The 26,873-nt window shown below is 36.7% G+C and overlaps 1 protein-coding gene across 4 annotated transcripts in view; it reads left to right on the forward strand.

The window, feature by feature from the left end:
• The window catches only part of EIF4G3 (eukaryotic translation initiation factor 4 gamma, 3), a 427,927-nt gene that overhangs the window by 142,753 nt on the left and 258,301 nt on the right, over nt 1-26,873 (forward strand). The window contains exon 1 of one of the 4 annotated variants that reach the window (XM_006883567.1): nt 13,407-13,496. The exons of the other annotated variants lie outside the window; for them this stretch is intronic. Within the exon in view, the coding sequence (XP_006883629.1) occupies nt 13,467-13,496 (30 nt within the window). The 5' untranslated portion in view covers nt 13,407-13,466. Of the gene's footprint in view, nt 1-13,406; nt 13,497-26,873 lie in introns of those variants that run through there. 4 annotated transcript variants of the gene reach the window in all.

The following is a 26,873-nucleotide window of genomic DNA, read 5'->3' on the forward strand; positions in this document are numbered from 1 at the left end:
AGGCAACTCGATGGCACATAACCATCATTCTTATGCAATCATTCTTATATGTTGCTTTATTCATACACATTTTGCATTATATAATAATTTCTGTATATTCTGCTTTATATAATGACTGTTGAGCTGTTACTTTTGTTTCCTATCTCAGGCCTCCATTGCACCCTACCCATTCCTTTACTCCTTAGACAACTCCACTAATCTCTTTTGTCCTAGTTATTGCCTCTTCTTTCTTCTGCACTCCTCTCCTTTCCTTTTAAAAAGTTCTATATATTTTGTTCTTATTTGCTAATTGACATAGCTGTATTGTCTTTATCTTGATTCTTCTCAGGTTGATACTACCTTGACTACCCTAAGTATTGCTTATAGACCCAAGTAAAATTAAAATCCTTCACATTAGTCTTTTACCTGTTTATCGTGATGTACATTGTTGTTCCATTTGTGAGAATCATTTCCTTTATGTTGAGGTGAAATTGTTACTTAAGTAGTCTGAGATTCACTGATAAATTCTTCATCTTTCTATATAATAAGGTTGTGTAAATTGAATATCACAAGTTGTGTTTATTAGCCCTCCTCCAATCCTAATACCTCATTTTTCTTCATATATTCCATTTTCTTGGAGAAGAATGAGAATTCCAGAACATTTAATTGTACTCATGCAGAATCTGTCTACAGACCAAGAAGCTATTGTTCTACAGAACAGAAGATATTAACATGGTTTGAAATAAAGTTAGATCTATATCAGGTTTATATTCTCTTATAAGTCACAGAGTACTCTGTTGGCATAGTCTCTAGGAAGTTTCACTTCTAACCAAAGGCTACTCCGGTGGTTCTATTCCTGAATTGGCTCTGCAGGAGAAAAATAAAAAATCTCTCATTTGAAATACATCCTCCAAAATCATCTCATGGATCAACTTTATGTTGTTTTCAACTGTATGGCAATGAGTTTTGAGGTTTTTTTTAATAATTATTTATTGTGTATCTCTATCTGCTTTTGTTGCTTCCTGTATTGTTCAAGATTTTCCCTATAGAATACTTAAGTGATGCAACTCAAATCTTAAAATTTATTCTTTAATGTTTTGAGCTTTAAAAATAGTGAATATGTCTACATCCTTGGACATTTTATTGTAATAATTTGCATTGTATTCTCAAGCTTCCCTTTGAAGTCTTCTGTTCAGCTCTTAACTCAGGATTCCTTCCTCTTATTTTGGCCTCTTTTTTTATCCAAAAAGATGGAAGGAATACACATAGTCATTACCAAAAGTAATTGTTCAACATAGAACCAATTGAGGAAGTATTACATCATCAAAAACCAATAGTACTGATAGTACCAAGCTGCACTGACAAAAAAGAAATCTCAGTAATGAATGTGGAATACCAACTGAGGTATTTCAAGAAATTGATGCAGCCCTGGTTGTGCTCATCGTCTTTATAAGTAAATCTAGAAGACAACAACCTATACAGCTGACTGTAAGAGACCCATAGGTTTTCCTAGTTCCAAAAAAGGTGATCTACCAGAGTATGGAAATTATGAAACAATGTCATTAATATAATATGCAAATGAATCTTGAGAAAGATTATTAAAAATACATCAATAGGGAATTGCCACAAATTCAGGCTTGTGTCCATAGCACAAAGGATGTCATTACTAATGTCCAGTGCATCTTAATTGAGAGCAGAGAATACCAGAAAGATACTTACTTATGTTTTATTGTTTATGCAGAGGCATTTAGTCAGATGGTTAATAACAAATTATGGCAAATGTTGGAAAGAATGGGAATCCTCGAAGACTTAATGGCACTCTTGCAAAATTTCTCCGTAGACCAAAAAGCTGTTTTCTAAATAGAAAAAAGGAACACTGTATGATTTAAAATCAGCAAAGATTTGTTCCAGGGTTATATCTTTTCTCCCTATCCTTTCTAGTCAATCTATATTCTAAATAGATTTCAGAAAGCTGCACTATTATAAAAAAGGATATAGTATAAACTTCAGAGGAAGATTCATCAACAAACTGCATTATGTAGATGAAACATCATAGCTTGCTAAAAGTGAGGAAGACTTGGCACACTGCAGAGGGATCAGAGACTTCGAAGTCTTCAGTATGAGTTACACCTCACTATAAAAAAAAATCCTCATTACTGGACCAACAGTCCAGTAATAGATGGAAGAAACAGTCATACTGGATGGAAAAAAAGATTGAAATTGTCAGTGAGTTAATTTTACATGGTTCTACAGTTAAAAGTCATGGCATCAAGTTCCAAGAAATCAAGATATATTGCATTGGGGATATTTGTTGGTAAAAACCTCTCCAATATTCTAAAAAGGCACAGATGTCAATTTGAAGATTAGATGCACCTCATTCACACCACAATATTTTAATTTGATTCGTATGCATATGAAAGTTGGAGTGTGAATAAAGAAAATTGAGTAAGAATTAATGCCTTTAAATTATTATGTTGAAAAATATCATGGATTGACAAAAAAGGAAACAAATTTATTTTGATGGGTGTGCAATCATTGTGCTCCATAGATAAAAAGATAGTCAAACTTTTCTCACTTACTTTGGGCATATTTTGAGGAGGAACCAATCCTTGGAGAGAGATACTTTCTTCTAGAAAGGTAGAGGATCAAAGACAGACCCTCAGCTAGATTCACAGTGTCTATCACAGGGAAGTTGAGCATGACAGAGATGTTGAGATAGTGCAAGAGTGGGCAAGGTTCAGATCAGTTAAGTCACTGTGAGTGATAGTCTTCTACTGGCTCTCTTAATGGCACCTAACAACAACCTGCATGCAAAAAAGCAATAAAGTTGATCTCTGTGAATCAGAATATTGCAACAGATTTCAAGGAATACTAATCAACAAACTTAATAGGAAAATTACAAACCTTAGTCTTGGTCCGTGATTAGGATTTTAAGCACTTACTGAATGTAATCAAAGATTGTGACTATAATCTTCAGTATACATTCCACCTCAACATAAAGAAAACAAAAATCTTCACAGCTGGACCAACAGAATGAGTAAGTCTGTCATGGAAGAAGTGCAAATGCAATCATTCTTACAGATGAGTATCATAAGAGTTTATCTCACAGTTACCAGGAGAAGCCAATCCCTGAAAAGGATTTAATGCTTGGAAAAGAAGAGTGAGGGAAGGAAAGACCCTCAGTCTTTCAGACTGCGTCATAGATGGATGGACACACTGGTTGCAATAGTGGTGGGTTGTCTTGTTTTGTTGTTTGTTTGGGTTTTGGTTTTTTATTACTGTTATTAACAGTAAGATTTATTGAGCTGTATCTTAGTACAGACGCTGGGCTTTTCCCATAGTGCTCTTGATTTACAAAGCCTGAACATTCTGCCAGTTCTTTAGCAGTGAAACCAGAAGGTTGACAGCCAAGTAGATGTTTTAAAAAGTTTGTCATCTGTCATCTTCACATGGCCAACAGCCACGGCCAGACACAGGACTTTTTCATCTGGAATTTGATGGTGGACTTCACCTCGTCTACTTTTGGCACCATGTTCTCACTGTGGGTAGCAGAGAAGAGAACTCGCTAGCCTTATTCAGGCCTGGATCCAGGATTCTTGAGATCTGCTTCATCAGGATTCAAAGGCCAAAAAGGCATCATACTTCTTGGCCAGCTTTTTGCCCAGCTTCTTATTCTTCTTGAGTTTTTTCAGTGATTTGATGTCCATATGGGGGGTATCCACAGCCTTGGCTTCATCACTGTGCTGCTGATCCCCAAGAACACACTCTGAGAACTTGGGTCGTGGGGTAAACTTAAGCCTGACTGTCCCCAAGAAGCGCTTGTCCTTTTGAGAGACACAATTCTTCAAATTGATCTGCAGCTCTGCCATCTCCAAAAACTTTCTGTGTTTGTGCTGGTTCCTGTGCAGGGCTTCCAGTACTGCCTTGTACAGGGTGTCCCTTAGTGCTGCAGTAACTGGAAAAGAGCTGCAATAGTGGTTTTAAGCACAGTAGTTACTGTGAATATGGCACAAGATGGGGCATCCTATTGTTGTTTATAGCTGTCTTCCAGTTAACTCTGACAGAGGGTAACTATATATAACAATGTGCCATTTTCAATTCCATCTCAGCTTTCTTCAATTTCTTACTGTACTAAACATAAAGATTAATTTCCCAGAGAAACTCTCTTCTCAGCTTTTCATTCCACACGTCGTTTTTAGGTGCCTGTGATGCATAGTGACTCTATGTACGCTGGCTCTACAATTTGACCTATCCTGAGCCAATCTCACTGTCTCAGACAGACCTAATCTCATTTCTCTAGTCACCGAGTCAATGTCATCCTGGGGCTTCCTCTCCTGTGCTGTCCTTCCGCCTTTCCAAACATGATGTCCTTCTCCAAGGACTGTTTCCTCCTATCCACATGCCCAAAGTATGTGAGACAGAGTGTCATAATCCTTGCCTCAAGGGAACAACCTGTTTTCAGCCTCTCCAGAAAATATTTATTTGTTCTCCTGGCAGTCCATGATACGTTCAACATTCTTCTCCAGCACCACAACTCGAAGGCATTGATCCTTCTTCTATCATCCTTAGTTATTGTCCAGCTCTCAGATGCATAGCAAATAACTGCAAAGACCATGGCTTGGATCAAGCACACGCTCCAGACTGACATTGTTACTTTTCAGTATTCTAGATAGGTCCCTTACAGTAGACTTTCCCAGTGGAATTCGTCTTTTGATTTCCCATCTGTTGGTACTAAGAATATTGTGTGTTAGTAGTTTTTTTGTATGTCTCCACAATCTTTTGCTCAGAGTGGCTGTGATTGTTTTGATAAACTTTTTTTTTTAAAAAAAAAAACCCCAAAACTGTTGGTTTTCCATCTAAAGTATATTGGATTAAGCAGAACATAGACTATTTCTTTTCTTTAGTTATTTTTTTTAAAATAATTTTTGTTAAATATTGTCAAGTCAACTTACAGTGACCCTATGAATCCTGGCTCTGAACCTTGCCCTATCCTGCTTCCAAGCATAATGTCTTCTCTAAGGACTAAACCCTCCTGACAGCATAGCCAAAGTTTGTGAGACCATTTCAAAATTCTTTCCTCCAAGAAATAACCTGATTTCACCCTCTCCAGGATAGACCTGTTTTTTCCCTTGGTGGTCCAGGGTATGTAAAAGACTCTTCCCCAGCACTACAGCTTAAAGGCATCAATTCTTCTTCTGTTATCCTTATTCGTTGTCCAGCTCTCAGATGAAAAGCAAGCAGTTGAGAAGATCATGACCCAGATCAGACATACCTTAGTTTCTAGACTTGACATCATTGCTCTTAGCACTCTGGAGAGGTCCTTGCCAGCAGATTTTCTCAATGCACTTGAGCTTTGATATCTTGACTGCTAATGCTAAGGATGTTCATTGTGGGTGTGAGCAAGATGAAATCTTACACACTTTAAATCCTCCAGTTTCCGTGATTACCCTGTGGTGAGAATTTTTGTTTTCTTGAGGCTGGGATATAATCCATATTGAAGGCTACAATCCTTGACCTTCTCCAGCAAGTGCTTCAATTTCTCCTTAGTTCTGTCAAGAAAAGATGTGTCATCTGCTTAACAAGGTTGTTAATCAGTATTATACAATCCTGATTCTAATTAACATTCTTCTTCATAAAGTATAGCCTCTCAAATGATGTGTTTGTCAGCCCTAAATAAATTAACCAAATAAAATTGCAAATAAGATCTACTTAGTATTCTCTAGATCCAGGGACAAGTTTCCTACTATAAACATGGGATGCTGTCTTAAATACTACCACCAAAACTGGCATCAGAGAACTGAAGGATGACAGAAGAATTGATGTTTTTGAGTTATGATAGTGGAGAAGAGTACTGAATATCCCAGGGACGGACAAAAGAACAAACAGATATGTCTTCCAAAAAGTGCAAGCAGAGTGTTATGTGGAGGCAAAGATGGTGAATTTGTCTTTCATACTTTAGCTAGGTAAGGCTATCCTTGAATGAGGCTATCCTTGACATCCTTGAAAGAGGATACCATGCTGTGAAATATGAAGGGTCAGTGAAGGAGAGGAAACCTTCAATGTGATATATTGACACCATAACTTCAGCAATGAACTTTAGTGTGTCAGAGATGATATGGATGACATAGGATAGGACCAGGTTCTGATTGGCTGTTCATAGGGTTGATGAAAGTCATACTTGACTCGACGGCTCCCAACAACAAGAAGAACTTGGGGGAGATTGTTCCTATTCAGACTATTCTGGAGCCAGACTCTCCCTGAACAGTCTTCTGAGATCCTGCCAGCTGTTCCATACCTATACCTGGCCTACAGTCAGTTTCAGGATTATTGAAGACATCTTATCTGACTGGATCCCTTCCCTCCCATTTGGAATAGTTCGCCTTTTGTAGCGTACATCATCTTTGAATGTTTCCCATAAGCAGGGACTGTCTCTTTATGTTAACCATCTTTGACTGGGTACCTTGCCGACACTCATCTCATAGACGGGCATATAAAGTCTCTAGGTAGGCAGACTAGCCTATGTTCCCTCTTAAGCTAGCAGAAACTTTGTCCCAGTCTTGGTGCCTCACTTTTTTACACACCCTAGATACAACCTAGCATGCATGCTGGTTTTATGATATTAATATACTTGTTTGGTTTAGAGTTTGTTTTTACTGGTCCAGCATTTGTCTGTCAGTTTGCCGTACTGTTTGTTTTGTGAGTTCCTGTGGTGACCTGTGCGTTGCTGTGATGTTGGAAGCTGTGCTTCTGCTATTTCAGATCCCAGTAGGGTTACTGGTAGTGGACATGTTTTAGTGAAACTGCCACACTAAGACTATAAAGAAATAGTATTATCCGTACACGCTTGAAATAACCGATTTTGAAAACTGAATAACAGAAGATCTTTGTTTGATACAGTGTTGGAGAGTAAGTGTCTCATGTTGGAAGGTACCAGAAAATGAGGAGAAGCAATTGCAAACACTCAGTCCTACTTGGAGCATTGAATGGATAAACTGTGAACCTAGGAGAATTGGAAGTTGCAATAAATGAAATAGAATGCGTAGAGATCTAGATCAGAGGCATTAATGACCCACAATGGCCAGTACTGGCCGTTTTGAATTAGAGAATTATATGCTTTTTGATGCAGGGAATAACAAATTAATATGGGAAGTTGTTGCATTCGTAGTAAAAAGAACATTTAATAACTTTATCATTAATTTAGACATGAGAGTGAGAAAATATTATCAATACACATACAAGGAAGATATGATAATACTACTTTTATTCAAATAAAACTTCCAGCCACTAAAGCCAAAGATGGAGAAATTGATGACTTATGTCAACTTCTGCAACTGAACATGCAATCAATATGTATTAGTGATAATGCTCAATGGAATGCAAAAGTCTGAAACAAAAAAGGAAAGATAAATACTGGAAAATATGGTCTTAGTGAGAGAAATAAAGCTGGAGATCAGACATTAGAATTTTGTATAATCAATGATTTATTTGTTGCAAATATCTATTTCAACTATATACATGGATGTTACCTGATAGACTACACTGGAATCAGATTGACTAAATTTGTGGAGTTAATGAAGCAGCTCAGTGTTAGCAGTCAGAATACACCTGTGGAATAGATAAAATGGCATGTTCAAATTGAAGCTGAAAAAAATTGAAAGATGTCCATGAGAACAAAAATGCAGCCTTGAATCTATCTCAATAGGATAAAAGGGATATATTTCATTTATTGAACATAAATGATGGAAGATCAGATGTGTTATGTTAAGACCTCAAGGACATCCTTCATAAAGTAAACAAAAAAGTCATTGCCAAGACATTGACTAAAGATCAAAATGAATGCCAAAAGAAACAGAATCTTTCATTAAAATGTGAAGAAGCCAAAACAAGAAATGCACAAGTAAGATCTCAACAGAAGATTTCAAGGGGCATTTCACAAATAGAAGACAAAATACCATCTGAAATGTGGAAGACCTTGAGTTAGAAAACCAAAAAGGAGAAACAAGATACAACTCTGCATGTGCTTACATCTCTAAATAATTTCCTAAGAAAGTAGGAAGATAGCTTGGCCATCAGGTGGAAAGAGATCTAAAATTACTCCCATTTAAAAGAAATGTTATCCCACAGATTGCTTAAATTATCAGACAAGATTCTGAAGGTTCGTCTGACATACTTTGGATATGTTGCAAAGCAGGACCAGTCCTTGGAGAGAGACGTCATGCTTGGGAGGGTTGAGAGACAGTGCAGGAGAGGAAGACCCTTGGTGAGATGGATTGTTTCAGTGACTGGAATAATGGGAGGAGGTGAGTCAGAGACAAAAAGAATTGCACAGGATAGAGCAGGATTTAGGGCTTTTGTACATAATGTTGCGACTCATCCGCACAACAACAACATCCGTAACATAGGCAAGTAAAATATTGCTGAAGATAATTAAGAAATTACTGTAGCAGTACATTGTCAGGAAACTTCAAGAAATTCAGTCTTGATTCAGGACATGCCATCAAACAAGACTTATTGCCTATACCAAATGGATGGATGGATCTTTGATGAAAGTAGAGGATACCAGTAAGATATTTCCTTGTGTTTGATCAACCAGAAAGACATTTGACAGTTTGGATCAGAAGGCTCACTGATGTTGAGGGGATGGAAATTTCAGAACGCTTAATTGTACTCATGGGATCTGTCCATGGCCCAGATAGCAGTCATTCTAGCAGAATAAGGGGGAGGGATAATACATGGTTTAAAATCAGGAAAAATTTGTGTGTTGGGATTATATTCTTTTAGTATGTCTATTCAGTCTGGAGAGGCAGTTATGAGAAGATTTTGACTTGATGACATTGAATTTTTTTCACTAATGCCTTCATGACAGCTTTGCTTCTTCCTTTAATACCATTGATTGTTTTTGTTTTAGTACCATTGATTCTTGATCGTGTGTTATTTCAATATACTCAGATGGGTTCTACTCAATGCTGTATAATTGTCTCTTGTGGACTTATTTTAATTTAATCTTTACTTTGAATTTGCATATCATAGTCTATGTCACAATTAATGTTGACATTGTTGTGATTGATAATATTGAGCTTTCCCATCATCTCTTTCCATGATATTACTGTTAAGTGCCATTGAGGTGACTTTGGTTCATTGTGACTCTATTAAAAACAGGCAATAACCTTGCCCTGTTTTTGCCATTGTCACAGTTTCCACATACTCAAGCCCATTACTGGAAGAATTAATTCATCTTGTTAAGGATGTTCCTCTCTTTAGCTAACCCACTGCTTTTTCGAGAATGATGTAGTTTCATTATAATATGCCCAAAATATGTGAGGTGAATTTTCACTTCTTAATTCCAAGAAGAACTCTAGTTGCACTTTTCCCAAGACAGTTCTTTTGATAGTAGTATACTCTTCAACACCATGACAGTTCAAAGGCATCTGTTCAGTAGGCATCCTAATTCATTGTTCAACTCTCACAAGTATATGAAGCAGTTGATGATTCCACGGCTTTGCTCCAGCACACCTTAGTCTTTAAACTGATACCTTTGCTCTTTAATATTTAAGAGAAATCCTTGACAGACTATTTGCCTAATGTATCCCTTTTTATTTCTTAACTAGTGACTGTGTATGATCAAAGTAAAATAAATCATTGACAATTTCAGTCTTTCCTAAATCTATCATGATATTTCCTTTTGGTCCAGTAATGAGGCCTTTTGTTTTCTTGATAATTGAGATCTAATCCATATTCAAAACTTTAGTCTTTGATCTTCTTTAGTAAGTACTTTAAATCTTCTTTCTCTGCAGGTGAAATTGTATCATTTGCATGTACATTTCTGAGGAGTCTTTATTTAATCTTTATGCCACATTCCTCTTCATGTAGTCCACATTTTCAAGTAATTTACTCATCATACAAACTAAGTATGGAGAGAGAATCTTACTGTGATATACACATTTCCTGATTTTAAATCCCACAATGTTTCCTGCTCAAACAACTGCTTCATGGTTTGTATATACATATGCATGAACATTAATAAGTTCTAGAATTCCCATACCTCTCAATTTTTATGAATAATTTATTATTATTCACACACTTGAAACCCTTTGCGTAGTCTACAAAACATAGTCTAGTATAATCCGCTTTCAACCAAGATCCATTTGACATCAGTAATAATAATTGTTTCACAATCTCTTTAGAGTCAACTTGAATTTCTGGCATTTCCCTTTAAATGTACTTCTCTGGCCAAGTTTTAAACAATCTTCTACAAGATTTTACAAGTCTGTGGTGGTAACAATGTTGTTTGATGATTTCCACATTTTGTTAGCTGATGGTACGTTTGGAATGGGACCAAATATGGATCTCTTTCAGTCTGTTGACAGATTAACTGTCTTGAAAATCTAAAACATACCTTTCTTGATTTTAAACCATGCAGAGCCATTGAGTAAATTTAAACTCAGTCTTTCAGTTAACAGCTGAAATGCTTATTGTTGCATTAGAAGGACTCTTTGATAAGTCCTTATTGCATTATTCTCACTACTGTTTGATCTGTTTTGACTTACAGTGACCCTCCATTTGGTTAATGAAAGTATAAAACATAAAGGGAGGAGTTTCTCCATGTTTTTTCTGCACAGTCACTGGTAGATTACAACAGCTGGAGATGGGTAGCCTTTGAGCTAGCAGCAGCGCAACCTACTGTGTCCTATGTCACCAGAGCTCCTCTGATGGGTACTATGTACTTGTTAGGAGTCTCTGGTGGAGTTGTGGTGGCAACACAAAGACAGTTGAAATTCACATGCTGCTCCACAGGGAGATGATGAGCAGTCTTCTTCTGTGGGACTTCTACCATGCAAAAATCTACTGGGAGGTCAGCTGTGAGTTGCTTCAAACTCTGTGATCATTTGAAAGAGATATTTATTGTCATGGTTTTTCAGTCTTTGGCAAGAATTAATAGCAAAAACTAGTGGCACCTATAGAAATGGATTGTATAAGTTACCATGTTACATTGCAGTAATAACTTTTTGCTTCTAGTATGAAACTGTTACTTTTTCATTAAATGTGTTTGGTTGTTATTATTTTTAAATTGTGATGAATGTTTTAAAAGTAGTTTTCCTTATTTTATAAAAAGTATGATTTGAGTGAAAATTTACAAAGCCATGGTTTTCTATTCATACATACTTTGTTTTAGAAAGATTTTCTTTGATTTGGTTGTTCCTATTCAGCTGATTTAACTTACGCCCCACATTTTTTTAAAACTTCTAAAGAAAACTTTATTAGAATACTGTGAAGATGCACTACTTACTAGTTTAGTAAACTTGGTAAGACATTTTACTTTGTGGATCTTCATAGTGTTTGTTAAGTAAAGGTGATTGCATAGTTACATGCTGTATCTCATTTAATTTTACCATTAAGTGAGATGTATTACTCTGTTTTGAGAAAAATCTAGTATTGGTATAGAGAAACTGTGCTTCATATTAACTCAGGACCAAAATATCAAAAAACGACCCACATATCCAGGATCACATATGGAAGATTTAGAAAAGCCTTTCCTCAGAGATGGAGCACATGACTCTCCCTCAGTGACAGAGGAGCCAGCACTTGGGAGTACACCTTTCAGGCGCCACCTTTTGTTTTCTCATATGAACAAACAGTTCATTGCTAGAGCATCTAATTGCTCTCAAGCTCATTGCTGTCACTACTGACCTTGTGTTGGACTTCAGGAGCTTGCCCATCTTTTCCTTCAGAGGCACAGGTGAATTCAGACCATCAGAGAGGAGTGGCCGGTTAATAAGCAGCACAGCTCCTTTTGTGCATTGTCTCCAGACCTTTCTGTTTGCTTTGTAGGTAGGAAGGAAGTTAAGAGCTAGCACCTGATCAAATCACCAGTTTAGTCTTGCAGGGAACAAAGATCTTAAAGTTGCAAGTCATCTAAATGAAGTATAATTCCAAGATGAAGTTAATTTTCTTCTCATTCCTGTTTACATTCATGAAAAAGATCAGCCAGTTGTTCAAGCTAACAACAGCTATTATTAGGAATTGAATGGAAGGTCTGTATGCTTATTGCTGTTGTTGGCATTTCATGTCAAATATGTTAGAAGATTTTTTCCCCCCTGCAATTTGTCAGCTGAGCTGTTTGTATTTTCATTGCTAAGTTGAATGCATTCTGAGTATTAAGTGTATGATTCTCTAAAATTTTCCCTGAATTTGTAAAGTGTCACTTTGTTAATAACATTGTCAATGAAACAATGAAGGAGTGGCATCCACTTGCTATACATGCCTCTGGAAATGATGAACTTTGATATCAAATTATGATAGTTATAAAGGCTTTACTCAATGGCAATCAGTGACAACAATGGACAAAAGTTGTTCTTTTTTTTTTTCTTCCTCATTTTTAAGACATCCTACTTAACAGTTTTCTCTTTCATGGCTTTTGAATTTAGGGTCATGTCTAACAACAACAGCAATATTATTAAAACTGTTGTTGTTGTTGATTACCTTCAAGTGAAGCAAGACTCATAGTGACCCAATGAACAAAAGGCCTGAAGCCCCTCTCCAATTAACCACTAGGCCCCTAAAAATACCCCTATTCCTTAATAGTTTGTTTACTGTTTTCACTAGAAAGTTAACTACTTTTTAATTCATCAATATACATATGTTACCAGTTATGAGTCTTGTTTTGTTATTTTACTTGTGAAAATCCAGTTTTGCTTATTTGCTTCCATTGCAGAATCACTCATTCTATAGAATATTAATCTGTTAGCATTTAAAATGGATTAATAATGAAAATTTGAATAAATAGTATTCTTTTTTTTACCAGTTACATATCTATTTTATTTTGTTGTTGTTGTTACTCCTTTTTTTAAAAAAAATCAACTGCTAAATTGTAGATGATACTGTATTACCATTTGATCCAGGTTTCTATTTAAAGTTCTTAATGGAGTGTAGATTTTTTACGAAATACTGTAAAAATAGTGATGTGAGCAGTGGCAAAGGCATAAGAGTAATACACCACTTAACTGCATGGGCTTATAATTGTGGGACAGGTTTCTCAAGGACCACTTTTGTTTTATTGGGACCTTTGGAAAGCAAACCACAGCAATAACAGTTGTCAACCATGTTTGATTTTGTTTCTAGCCTTGACTTGTCCATCTCAGAAATGGATGGGTTGATATTGGTTCCTTTTGCATCTCTGGTATCAGCTGGAAATTAGATTGCTACTGTTTCCTTACTTCAGAAATTAGTTTGCTAATGTTACCTAAAATGAGGACGCTTAAGGTGACTTGTAAAAATTAAAACTACTGATCTAAATAGTTAGATTTTATGACAAATTATATTTTAGAAAGTAGAACCATAAACTACATGAATAATTACTTCTGTGAGGTTTGTATTTATCCATTTATTAAAAATAGAATGTCTTTCTTATAATTCTTTGGCAGAACCCTTATCCCTCTGGACAGAATGCAGGGCCAACCACGCTGGTGTACCCCCAAGCCCCTCAGACAATGAATTCACAACCTCAGACCCGTTCTCCGGTAAGTAAGAAAAAACATGTTCTAGGTGATACTGTCCACTTTAGTTAGAGTGTATGATAACTTGAGTCCTTGAAGTATTTAGCCTGGAATATTTTACTGGATTATGGATATTTATTCCAAAAATAATACTATTACCATTTTTTAAAAAATGTCATTGCATTTGCAGATGTTCCCATATAGGAATAATTGAAACTCTTAATTTTAAAAAATATTTTTCTATGGAATGGCTTTTCCATTTTCTTTTTTAAAAAAACTTACATTTAAGTGTACTTAATTTTTCCGCTCTTACTAGTTGTTCTTTTAAAAACTCGGTAGATGAGTAAAGCACAATTGAATTTTATTAATTAGACTCAATTTCCAGCAGTTTAGAAGTAAGATTACTGAATCAGTTTCACTGAATCAGTTCTAACTACTTGATAATGTGTACCTACAAAATGGCATACATAATGGATGTATTAATTTCTTCACATGGTAAATAAATTGTCATATAAATACAAATACTGTCATCCACTTTGCCTGTCTTTTACATAGTTTACAATAATTTCTGCAAAGACTGAAAATTTACTCAAAGATCATCTTTTGTTTCAGAAATACGTGCAATCGCTTCAGCTGTCCATTCCTTAGAAAGTCCTCTCCTGTCCTGCATGATTAGCTTGGCTAGAAGATGCTTCTGTAACATCTCGCATTTTATCTCTTTGTTCCTCAGTCCTGAATACAGGGGCATTCTTTTTGTTCCCACCCTGCTTTTTTGCTTGTAGTAGAGGAATACTTCATTGCATTAGCTCTTTTGGTTTTATGCATGAATTCAGAATTGTTGAAAATACTAAGAAATTACTCAAGAATTAGGACAGAATAGACTGCACCAAAACAATCTTTCTTACCCTTCTTTCTTCCTTTTCCCTGTTCTCCAATACCTGTTCTTAGATCCTGATTCTTCCGGGGGGTTAGAGGAACCCATTCTAAAGAGTGAGGTGTGGGACTCTAGTTCCAGTTGCCTGTTTGCTTGTCTCTTTCTCTCTCTCTCTCTCTCTCTCTCTTTTTCCATAATGGTCAACAAGATGTCTGATGCAAGTTTTGTTCTTAGAAGGGGCTTGGGACGTGGACACTAGGCTACTTGGAATGGGCCTTTGCTCACATAAATCAGTTTAGATAGGCCCTGGTTCTGATCATTTAATATGGAGCACTGTGGTAAGCTCTTATTGCAGAGGTCTCTGGCCCTCTTTCTTCCCCTCCCCTCTTTTTATTTAATGAAAAAGAAAAGAAAAGTTTACATGGTTAGAACTGGCGCAAAACCTGACTGAAGAGCTGCATCTCTAAACCAGTTTTTTTGACAGCCCAGCAGAACAGTGCCAATACATTGCACAGACAACTGGAAGAGGAGGAAGGTTTTGGAACAGACTCCAGTTTACAGGTCCTTGGCTGGAAGAGGCTGGATAAAATACTGCATTGTAAGCAATATAACAAACTGTACTTCTTGCAGGCAGTGGTGCCTCTGGCACTTATTATTTTTGACCACATCTGTTTATTGGCTGATGAACAAAAATGCATTGATTGCTTCCTCTCCAGGAGTATAACCTAGCATGGCAGTTATACTGCCAGGCATCATGGGGATAAGAATAACAAATCGGCTGGGTAATCTCTATTGGGAATTAGACAGGAATAATTTGGGATTAGTTATTTCTTTATTTTAAACCTCAAATGAGGTAGCCCTGTCAGGTAAATTTTATTTGAATATGTATATATATATTTCAAGTCTTATTTTTCCCCTTTCCATTTTCTAATTGCATATTAAGGGGAAAATTGTCTGCACTTGTCAGCCATTTTTCTGTGGTCATAAACTCTTCAGGTAGTATTCTTTATGCAGTTTTTGCCATCCGCTCTGCTAGTGACCATTACCACCCCCATTACTAAAATCCACACACATAACATTCCATTACTTGCCCCAAAACAAGTGCAAGACTAGCAGACCCCAGACTACTCTTGCTTGTTGTTTTGGGTCCAGTTTTCTTTATTTCATTTGTGATGATGCTGGGAGGTTGAAGTTGGGATATGAAATTTGACAGGATTGCATTTTCTTTTTACATCCCAAGTTGTCATAATCTAGTCCCACCCATCCTACAGTTACCCCAACCGGTGAGGAGAGGTAAGCTGTTGCATTAAAGAGAAGACCCGTCCCTTGGCTTTGTAGGGCAGTTAAGGCTTACTCCATTCTATTTCTGCATTAATGGGCCATTGGCAATTGCACAGTTTATAGGCTTTTCTGTTCTTCCCTGGACAGCTGCCTTTGCAATCCAACTGGCTTCAAATGGCCCCCTTCTTTGTTCAGGTCATTTTGTGCCTGTTTTTATATATAATATTGAATATTTTCATTAAATTTATATTGTGGGGAAATCCCATTTTTTTAAAATACTAAGCTTTATTAAAATGTACTAATTTGTTCCATTTTTCCTATTGTATTGAAACTCTTAAACAGTATTTCTTTTTAAATAGCCTGTTGAAAATAGTGAAACAATTAAATGTATAATTGGGAGAGGTGAGAGTTTGGCTTTTGCAGTAACCTGTAAGCATTGATGATTTTTATATTTGCGTATTAAGTGCCAAAGTTCTATCAGTTATGATGGCTATGCCCAGTTAACAACTGTGCACAGAAGGGTATGTGACTAATGGGTGGGTGGCATTAACATTGGATCCAAGGTCACAGAGGGCTGCTTTCCTTTAAGTCTACAGTCTTCACCATCTTAAGACCCTTAAATGAATAAATGAAACAGAAGTTTCTCTTTTTGATATGAGCCAGCAGCGACTACAGTTTGTTCTGTTGCTTACAGTTACCCGTAGGATTAAGATTATTATAATTTCAAATTAAAAACTCAATAGCCAATGGTGACTAGTGCAAAATAGACTAGGGTATTTTTTTTTCCCCAAGACACTTTCCCACTAACTTTTGTGTTGTTTTGTTTTTTTAAAAGAAAAATATACATCATTTTAAAGATAATCCTCTTACTCATAGAAAAGGGTTCTCTTTTGACTGGAACATTCCAAATATATAGTTTTGACTTTTATTTTAGAGTTTAGATATGGAATCTTTCTGTGGAACAGTGATAAGACAGGTACTGTTGTGCCCAGGTTAATTTTTGTTAACATGAGCCTTTTCTCCCATTTTCTTCAAAAGTATCACTAAGAATCATCTCACTTCCACTCCCTGACCCCCTTTGTACCACATAAGTGGTATTGCTTGTTCTTAAACTTGATGTTCCTAGTAGAGATATGATCTGTTTTCTTCTCATAATTGGGAAACTGAATTTATGAGACCTCTGTTTCTTTAAAGAGAAAAATTCCTGCAAGAAATATAGCTGCCATTATCATCATGAAAATCTGTATTATGGTGACTTACCTAACACTCACACACTTGCGAGCATGTATGTCACTGGAGTTCCTTAAGTTATGCTCAATTACTTCACAATGTTAAGGCATTTTTCTTTACTTGAAAAATATATAACATTTTTACTTCTTAGATGAATTCTTTGTAGAGTTGCCTTCAGCCATCTCTAATATTATGGCCTGTAAACTCCAAAACCCATTGCCATCGAATCAATGTGACTCTTAGTGACCCTCTGTCAGGCTTCCAATATTGTAAATCTTTGCAGGAGACTGCCTGTCTTTCTCTCATGGAGTGATTGGTGGACTGGAATTACTGACTTTTCAGTCAGCAGCCCAGTACCTATGCACTGTACCACCAGAGCTCCTTGGTGTGGCCTGTACTCCACTGTAATTTGTAGGAATTTTTCATATGCAATAATGGCAGGGATATTAAAATCTCTTAGAAATTACTATTGCATGTAACTAAATTCAAAGTAGTAGAATTGTTTCTTAGTTAATCTTATATTTACTTCAGTTGTGATGAGCTGACAGAAAGTCCCATAGAAAAGAAAACAACCATCTCCTTTATGGTTTTCAAACCCTGTATAGTTTATATTGAGAATGAATTTGTGTATGTTTTATTTTTACTCTTAAAGAGGTTGTTTTGAGGATTGTTACAGTACCCAGGACATGGCTTTACATGCCTCAGTACTTTTAGATTCTTTGTGGTAAAAATGCATTGGTAGCCAAATTTTTCTCTGATAATGAATTATTTGAGGTTTGATGTTCAAAATTAAGTGGACAAACCCCTTTTTTCTTCCTCATTCATTCCATAGTAGAAGTCATAATTGAAATCTAAATTATCCACATTCAAGAATTTTATGATTTAGCTGAAGAGTTATGTTTGCTTTTATTTTCAGTATTAGGTATGAATAGATATGTTACAGTGTTTACGGTTGTTTACAAATAGTAATTAAGAGAATACTCAGTTGATGTCTTTACTGTTTTCCCTTCTAAGCTTTTAATAATAGCACTTTGAATAATTATATTAAAGAAGAGTATTATAGTATTCTTTGCTATCTGTGTGCATTGATATGCCTGCTGTTGAATTCTACTAGTTAATTGTATTTACACTTAAATACATCTAAATAAATTTGAATTCTTCATTGTAGTATATAAAGAAAGAAATAACTTCTATTTCGTATGTGAAATACCTATTTAATGTAAAAGAATTTACATTAATCATTTTACATTCTTTATTGGGAATTATAATTGCCTTCTAGCTACTTCTTGCGATATAAAAGCATTTCTTATTTCTATAAGTTCGGTTGATTACATGCAAGCATTCTCTACTTTCATATGCTTGCCTTATGATGACTGCTTAGTGTTTGAGGCTGTCTTTTGCCCAATTTTAGGGTTTAAAAAAAATACTCTTACCAGAGTGCCTAACAGCTTAGCTGCTTCTCTTCAGCTGCTAAGTGACAAACTGTTCCTTGTAGTGATAGCATTAACCTGTTGACTCTTAGTACCTGTCTGTCACTGTCCTGCAGCAAAGCTTTGACTGTTCGTGTTTTTTGTTTTTGTTTTTTCTTGTGGGTTTTTTCTTTTGGCATATTGTGTGACATTTTGGTTTTCGTTGTGGTGTTTCTGACTCTCTGTGCCTTTCCTTTTGTGTTTGTTCTCCCTCCTTTTCTCAGTTTGCAGCGGGGCCTCGACCTGCCCATCATCAGGTACTGTACTCTTGCCCCTTCACTATCACCTTTAACCTAATAGGTGAGACTTTTAGTAGCTGCTAACTCTTAGAATGCTGCCATCCTATGGACCATTCAAATAACTCTGTTCATGAGTAGTTCCTGTCTGTTATGATACAGTTCTTTGTGTCCACTAGTTTAATTGGATTTTTTTAAAAAAGAAATTCATTTGCTTCTGTCCATAGTAGTCAAAAACTGATAAAAGTTTTTTCTAAAAAAAAAAAAAAAAAGAGGATTGCTTTAAATATTGAGAAACTTGGAACAATTGTAGATATATTAAGTCCCATAGAATTTGTGGATGTTTGTATAAAATTTAAAATAAGTTGAATTAAACAGGCAACATTCTAAGGGTTTCCTTTTTGGTTACCATTTTCATATAACTTATATTGACATGTATAAAATAACAGTATTTCTAAAACCACTTACTCTTAGTTACTAACTAGACCTAATAACAAACTCATTAGCATTAATGTGTATTTCATTTGCCACATAGAATTATCTTTACTCCTAGGATATATAGGAAATAGATTCCTTATTATTGAATTTGGATATTTTTAGCCTATTGGCTCTTCAGTGAAGCACTTTTATAAATTAACATCTCAAAAATGTATATGCTTTCACTGGTAACCTAGTGAGTCAGGAGTTGCACTGCCACTTCAAAGGCCAGTGCTTCAAATCCACCAGCTACTTTAAAGAAAGAAGCTGAGCAATCTCGTCTGATGTGATTAGAGTTCTGGTGACTTAAGGGTAAGGTGTCGCACTGCTAACCCAAAGGCAGATGGTTTGAATCAGCAGTATATAGGTAATTTACAGCCTCCCTTGCAATTTACAGCCCCTGAAAAACCACTGGAGGTTCAGCTATGAGTCAGTTCCAATTCAATGTCACACAGCAACAACCAACCATTACTGAAAAAGAGGTGTCAAGAAAAACAAAAAGACTAGTTTTTTAAACTGACCTCAAATGGCATTTCCTGGAGTGTTTGGAAACATTTTCTCTTCCTGTAGTAGTAAAAGGTTGGATTTTACGTTGTAACAGACTTATGTTCGTCTTATGTTCTATTCTGCTACCAGTAATGAAGTCTCTTAAGCAAAGTCTTTTTCTGAATCTTGGTTCTCTTATGTGTAAAATCGAGACACTTGTTCTCTATAATACCCTTTAAATTGTATATAATGTTAATTTTTATGTGAGGAAATTAATTTAGGAATAGATGAGGGAATATATTAAAACAGTTGCCACAGAAGATCAAAGATTACATTCTTCAATACGGATTACTTCTCAACATCAAGAGGACAAAAATCCTCACCGCAGTGCCGATAGGCAACATCATAATAAAAGGAGAAAAGATTAAAATTGTCAATTATTTCATCTTACTTGGGTCCACAACCAACACTCTTGGTAGCATCAATTGAGAAATAAAAAGTCTCTGGGCAAGTTGGTTGTCAGAGACCTCTCCAAAGAACTGAGGAGCAATGATACTAGTTTAAAGACTAAAGTACACATGAATCAGTCATGGTCTTTTCAGTCATGCTATGTATTCGAGAGCTGGACAGTAAACAAGGATGACAAAAGAAAAATTGATGCCTTTGAGTTACTATGTTGAAGAAGACTATAAATATTCCATGGACTACCAAAAGAACAGCTATGTTTGGAAAAAGTTCAGCCAGAGTGCTTCTTAGAAGCAAGGATAGCAAAGCTTCATATCACATACTTTGAGCGTGCTGTAAGGAGAGGCTGTTCCTTGGAAAGGGACATCATGCTTGGAAGAGTGGAGGGTCAGCAGAAGAGGACACTCAACAAGATGAATTGATACAGTGTCTGCAGCAATGGGCTTAAGTATGTCAGACATGATGAGGATGGCACAGGATAGGATAGGGTTCAGATCTATTGTTCATATGTTTGCTGTGTGTCGTACTGACCGTGATAGCACCTAACAACAATAGCAGTTCTCTATAAAGAGGTCTGTTGGCCTAATGGTAAGGAGCTATACGGCCAATCCAAAGTATGTTATATGAATTTGCCATCTAGCTACTCTATTGGAGAAAGACAAACAATTTCTATGTGATTTATAGCCTCTGAAAACCTACTGGAGGTTCAGCTGTGAGTCAGTTATAACTTGATGACTCGTAACAACAGCTGCAACAATCCCTATATTAGAAGTAATATATTTACAGCATCTATTATAAAGTAGATAGACAATAAGTAGTATCTTACTATAATATTATTCTTATGTATCATAGTATGGTTTGATAAAGTGTACCAGTATTTGCCCCTGATGTCATATTTAGCAGTCTTGTCTCTGGTGGCATGATCTATCTGTCAAGAGTTATGCTACTAACTAGTAACAACTACTACTTGTTCAAAAACTCTAGTTGTTCAAATCTACCAAAGGGAGAAAAATGGGACTCTCCTCCCATGTGATTCACATCTTCTGAAAACTCACTGGAAGGTAAGCTATGACTTGGTTCCAAGTTGATGGCAGTGGGTGAATGAATATTGTTGTTGTTGTTGTTATGTGCCATCAAGTCAACTATGACTCAGTGATCCTGCGAATAGCTCTGAATCATGTCTTATTGTGAACCGAACACACCGTTATTGACACACCTGACACCATTTTCGCAATCACTGTGTCATTCCATCTCATCTAGGGTCATCTTCTCCTGACTGACCCACTACCCTTTCAAGCATGAAGTCCTTCTCCAAGGACTAGTTCCATTCTCCGGCAACATTCTAAAAGTAGTGAGACAGAGCTTCAAAATCCTTGGCTTCAAAGAGCAACTTGGTTTCACCTTCTCCAGGACAGACCTGTTTGTTCTCTTGGCAGTACATGCCATGTTCAGTACTCTTCTGTACCACTGTAATTCAAAGGCATCTCTTCTTCTTCTGTCATCATTAGTCATTGTCCAGCTCTCAAATGCTTAGCAAGTAATTGAGAAGAGCATGACCTGGGTAAGGTGCACCTTAATCTGTAGAGTGACGTCATTATTCTTTAGCACTCAAGAGAGGTCCCTATAAGCAGATTTTCCTAAAGCAACTCGTCTTTTGATTTCCTGGCTCCTGATGCAAAGAGTGTTGATTATGGATCCAAGCAAGGTGAAATTATTGACAGTCTTACCCCTTTTTCCATCGGTAATGTTGTTGCCAGTTGGCCCAGTGGTGATAATCTGTTTTCATGATGTTACGATGCAGTCCATGTTAGAGATTGCACTCCTGGCAATCCTGAACTTGACTGAGTGATTACTGAGTTGTTATGTGCCACCGAGTCCAATTTACTGAGCATGTGGACATTAATGTGAGTTTTTATCGTCCTCTTAGTGTTGCTGTGGTATGCCTAGAGTCAGAACTAATTTACAGCTGACCCTCCAGCGGCTTTTCAGAGGAATTAAATTGTACAGGAGGAGATTACCCATCTTTCTCCTTAAGAAGCACTTAACTGGCTAAGTCCTAGGCTGCTAACCGAAATATTGGCAATGCGAACTCTCCCAGTGACTCTGTAAGAGAAAGCTCTGTCTTTCTGCTCCCAGGAAGATCACAACATATAAAATCCAGTGAGGCAGTTATATTCTGTCATACATGGTTCCTGTGAATTGGAACCAATTCAACAGCACCTACTAACAATAAAAAAACATGTGTAGGAAAACTTCAAGGAGAAAAACAGGTTTTTTCTGGCTTCGTAGAACGCTGGTGGTGCAATAGCTAAAGCACTTGACTGCTGCCCAAAGGATTTCGATCAATTAGTGAATCTGTGGGAGGAAGAAATGTGATCATTTTGCTCTGTAGGGAAGTTTATTCCTTCCTTTAAGGCTGCTTTCAGTTTTTCTCCATCTATCATGATGTTGCCTATCAGTCCAGTGGTGAGAATTTTCATTTTCTTGATATTTAGATATAATCCATATTGAAGGCTGTAGTCTGTGATCTTCAGCAGCAAGTGCTTCAAGACTTCTTCATTTTCAGCAAGCAAGGCTGTGCCATCTCCGAAACGCAGAAATATGGAGCAGTCAGGAGATCAGGAGACGTATTGTGATGGGGAAGTCTATAGTCGGGAACCTCTCCAAATTATTGAGTAGCAATGATATTAGTTTGAGGACCATTGTATGCCTGATTTAGGCCATGATCTTTTCAATCATTTGCTATGCATCTGAGAGCTGGACAATGAATAAGGATGACAGAGAATTTATGCCTTTGATCTGTGGAATTGGAGAAGAATGGTGGATATCTGGATATCCCACAGACTACCAAAGGAACAAACATGTCTTAGAGAAAGTACAATCGCAAAGATTAAGAAAGCTTCATCTCACATATTTTGGGCGTGTTACCAGGAGAGGCTGTTCGTTGGAGAAGGACATCATGCTTGGAAAGGTAGAGTGGGCAAAAGGAACCCTCAACCTGATGGATTGATACAGTGACTGCAGCAATAGGCTCAGATATGTCAGGATGGCACAGGATGATGAGAATGGCACAGGCTAGGGCAGGGCTCAGATTCTTTGTTCATAAGATTGCTATGAGCTTTATCAATTCAGCAGCACCTTAACAACCATGTAATAATGAATAGATTTAAGGGCACAGACAGCAGTCTTTTAGAAGCAGATCATCGAGCTTTTCTTCTAAACTTATTGTTGGGTGCATTTGAACCATCAACCTTTAGACATACTGTAGTTAAACAAAAATTTTTCTCATCGAGGGAATTTAGTTTAGGTGACAGATTGAATATAGATTGAGGTTTAAAAAAAGGTGGGGGGGGGCTAAAGACCATAGAGAGAGGACTTAAATTTTAGTTAGATCAGAAACTCCTGGAAGACCTGAACATTTCTACTCAATAAATGTAGTAAACGTGTATAAAATAATGTCTCCACTATTGGAAGCAAAAAAAATTCACAAATGAAGAGATGTATCATAAATAGAAAATAAGTATATTAGGTTAGTATGTTTTATGAGCTCCTTCATATAGCATCCTTTAGTTTGCTTAATGTCACTGTGTTTGTTAAAACCTAACTGATCTAAGAAGTAATTTCTAGTCAGGTAAGGCAGACTTTATTTTAAACAGTGTATTTGGTTGTGATATTTAGAGTATCAAGATTGTTCTGTGAATCCAAATGTAGCACCTCTGGAGATTGAAACCACCAACAGCTCTACAAAAGAAAGATGGGCTTTTCCCTCCCATGCCATTTACAGCCTCTCTAAAAACCTACCAGTGGGTCTGCTGTGGGTGACCTGAAGTTGATTGTTACATAGCCAGCCACCAACTCCTAACCTTTGATACCAGAACCATATACTGAATAACCAAGGATCGTTTTAGGAAGAGTTTTTTATAGCTGACATTGACCTGGCATCACATTCATGGTGAGACCTTGGAACAGTGGAGCAAAATGGTGCCTAATTCTGCTTCATTCCCATAGCCCATTGCAACTTTGTACCATAGTGTAATGATGGCAAACTTTTGAGACTACATGACCAGATTTCCTGTTTTGATGGAAAGTGAAAAAAGAAGTCATTTAAGCTGTACTGAAGGCATTGAGGGTGAGAGGGTAAGGGTAGAATCTCCAGGAATTGATAGGATATCAGTTGAGATATTTTAGCAAACAGATGCAGCCATGGGTGTACTCATTATCCTATGGCAAAAACCTTGGAAGACACCTACCTGGCCAGCTGACTGGAAGAGATCAGTATTTTTCTTCTTTAAAAAGGTGGGGGAATGCACACCCATGTTTATCTCAGCTTTGTTCACAATAACAAGGAGCTGGAAACAACCCAGGTGCCGTTCAACAAACGAATGGATAGAGAAGCTCTGGTATATTAACACAATGGAATCCTACGCTGCATTGAAAAACAAGGAACTCATGCAATATTATTCAAAATGGGTGACCCTGGAGGACATTACACTGGGTGAAATATCTCAGTCACAAAAGGACAAAAACAGAATGGTGCCACTGTTGTAGAATGGAACTGACATCAGGGTGGGGGTAAGACTGAGAAAAACTGGATAAATTATGTATACTGCATTGAAACAGATGAAGGAGAGAATAATTTAAAGGCGATATATGATAGGGTATTATGGTTATCACAAGAGTCCAGAATTAAGGTTGCATAGTGGAGTGTACTTGGGGTGGTGGGAGGGATACGGGGGGATTATATACCAAAGAAAGAATTTTTCTTTTCCTTTTCAAAGAGAGGTGTGAACTGGGGGGTGGGGCTAAGCAGGGAATAAAGTGCAACATGAATGAATAGAAATCCAAAATCTCTGTAAATGTTCATTGAAATTAATAAAATAAAATTTTTTTAAAAGGTGGGGGAATCCAACAGAATGAAAATTATAAAATAGTATTATTAATATCACATGCAAGTAAAATATTACTAAAAATTATTCTGAAACAGCTAGACTAATACATAGATAGTGAGCTACCATATATCCAAGCTGGATTTAGAAGAGGCCATGAATGAGAGAGATCTTTAGTGACATCAGATAGATTTTGACTCTAAGCAGAGAATACCAGGAAGATGTTTACTTATGTTTTATTGACTATGCAAGACCATTTGACAATGTGTATCATAAGAAAGTATGGCTTACTTTAAAAAGAATGGGAATCCCAGAATACTTAATTGTCCTTGTCTAAACCTACACTTAGGCCAAGAAACAGTTGTCTGAACAAAATCAGAAGATAATAAATGATTTAAAATCAGTAATGATTTAAAATGTGTCAGAGTTGTGTCCTTTCTAAATACCTATTCAATCTGTATGTTGAGCAGATCATTTACTCTAAAGAAAAATAGGAAATTTGGCATCACAATTGGGGGAAGATTCATCAACCACTTTCATTATGCAGATGATAATTTTACTATGCCTTCATTATGCAGTAGATACCTTGCTTGCAGAAAGTAAAGAAGCCTTGAAGCACTTACTGAAGAAGATCAAAGACTGCAGCCTTCCAAATGTGTTACATCTCTACATCAAGAAAACAAAAGTCCTCACCACTGGACCAGTAGGCAACACCATAATAGGTGAAGAAAAGATTGAACTTGTTTTAACTCTCTCATTTTACTTCGTTCCATAGTCAAGACTGATGGCAGCTGGAGTCAAGAAATCAAAAGACTTGTTCCCTTAGGGAAATCTGCTGTCAAAGACTTGTCTAAAATACTAATGAGGAAAGATGTCAGTTTAAAGACTGATATGTGTAAGATCCAAACCATGGTGTTTTCACTTGCTTTGCATGCAACTGAAAGTTGGACAATGAATAAAGAAGACTGAAGAAAAATCGATGCTTTTAAAGTGTGGTGTTAGTGAGGAATTTTGAATATATCATGGACTACCAAAAAAAAAAAAAACACAAAAAAAACAAATCTGCCTTGGAAGAAATGTAAAGAGGGTACTTCTGGAGTCAAGAGTGATAGAGAAATTTATCTCAAAAACTTTGGGCTTGTCAGATGGCTCCAGTCCTGAGAAGAGTACATCCTGCTGAGAAAGGTAGAGGGCTAGTGAAAGAGAGAAAGACCCTCAATAAGATGGATTAACTGAGTGACTCAAAAAATGAATTTGAGCTTGATGGACATCATGAGGATGGTGCAGGATATGGCAAAGTTCAGATTTATAGTTCACAGAGTCTCTAGGAGTTAGCAGTCAACTCAGCAGCACCTAACAAAATCAAACTAGGTTTTCCTTCCTTACCTCCACTAAAACCTGTTCAACATCGCCCAAATACATAAGCCTCCACTCATAGATAGGTAGTGGCTGTGCATTATGTATATTGACTGGAAATCATAAGCAATCTCTCAAAAGACTATTAATCTGAAAATTTTAAGTTCATAAAGAATATAGGTGAAAAGTAACAGACTTTTGTTTTCCGTTACTTAGGTTCAATAGCATGCTCTCTCTCATTGCTTTCAAGCCAAAACTAAGCCATAGCTGACCCGCCATTGGGTTTCTGAGGCTGTTAATCAAATGTGAGGAAATAATTGCTCATCTTTGTTCCTCTAATAGAAGTGAGCTATGGAATTAAACTACCAGAAATATGCCCCTTTTGAGTTCGCAGAGCAGCCTACTATGGACTAAGCTCTACTATGGCACCAAGCTCTGGCCCCCATGTAGGGATCTTGCCTTTAAGCATTTAACGTTGTTGTTAGGTGCTGTGGAGTCTCAATTGTCTCTTGGTTGATCCTCCAGCGAGTTTGTTTAAATTGTAAATCACGTAGGAAGAGACTTCCTATCTTTGTTCCAGGGAACAGCTAGCAAATTCGAACCACCTGTCTTAGAGTTGGCAATGCAACTGCCTACCACTG

This window comes from Elephantulus edwardii, unplaced genomic scaffold (genome assembly GCF_000299155.1).
Source record: "Elephantulus edwardii isolate Elephantulus edwardi_28Jun2011 unplaced genomic scaffold, EleEdw1.0 scaffold00028, whole genome shotgun sequence".
Taxonomy (NCBI): domain Eukaryota; kingdom Metazoa; phylum Chordata; class Mammalia; order Macroscelidea; family Macroscelididae; genus Elephantulus; species Elephantulus edwardii.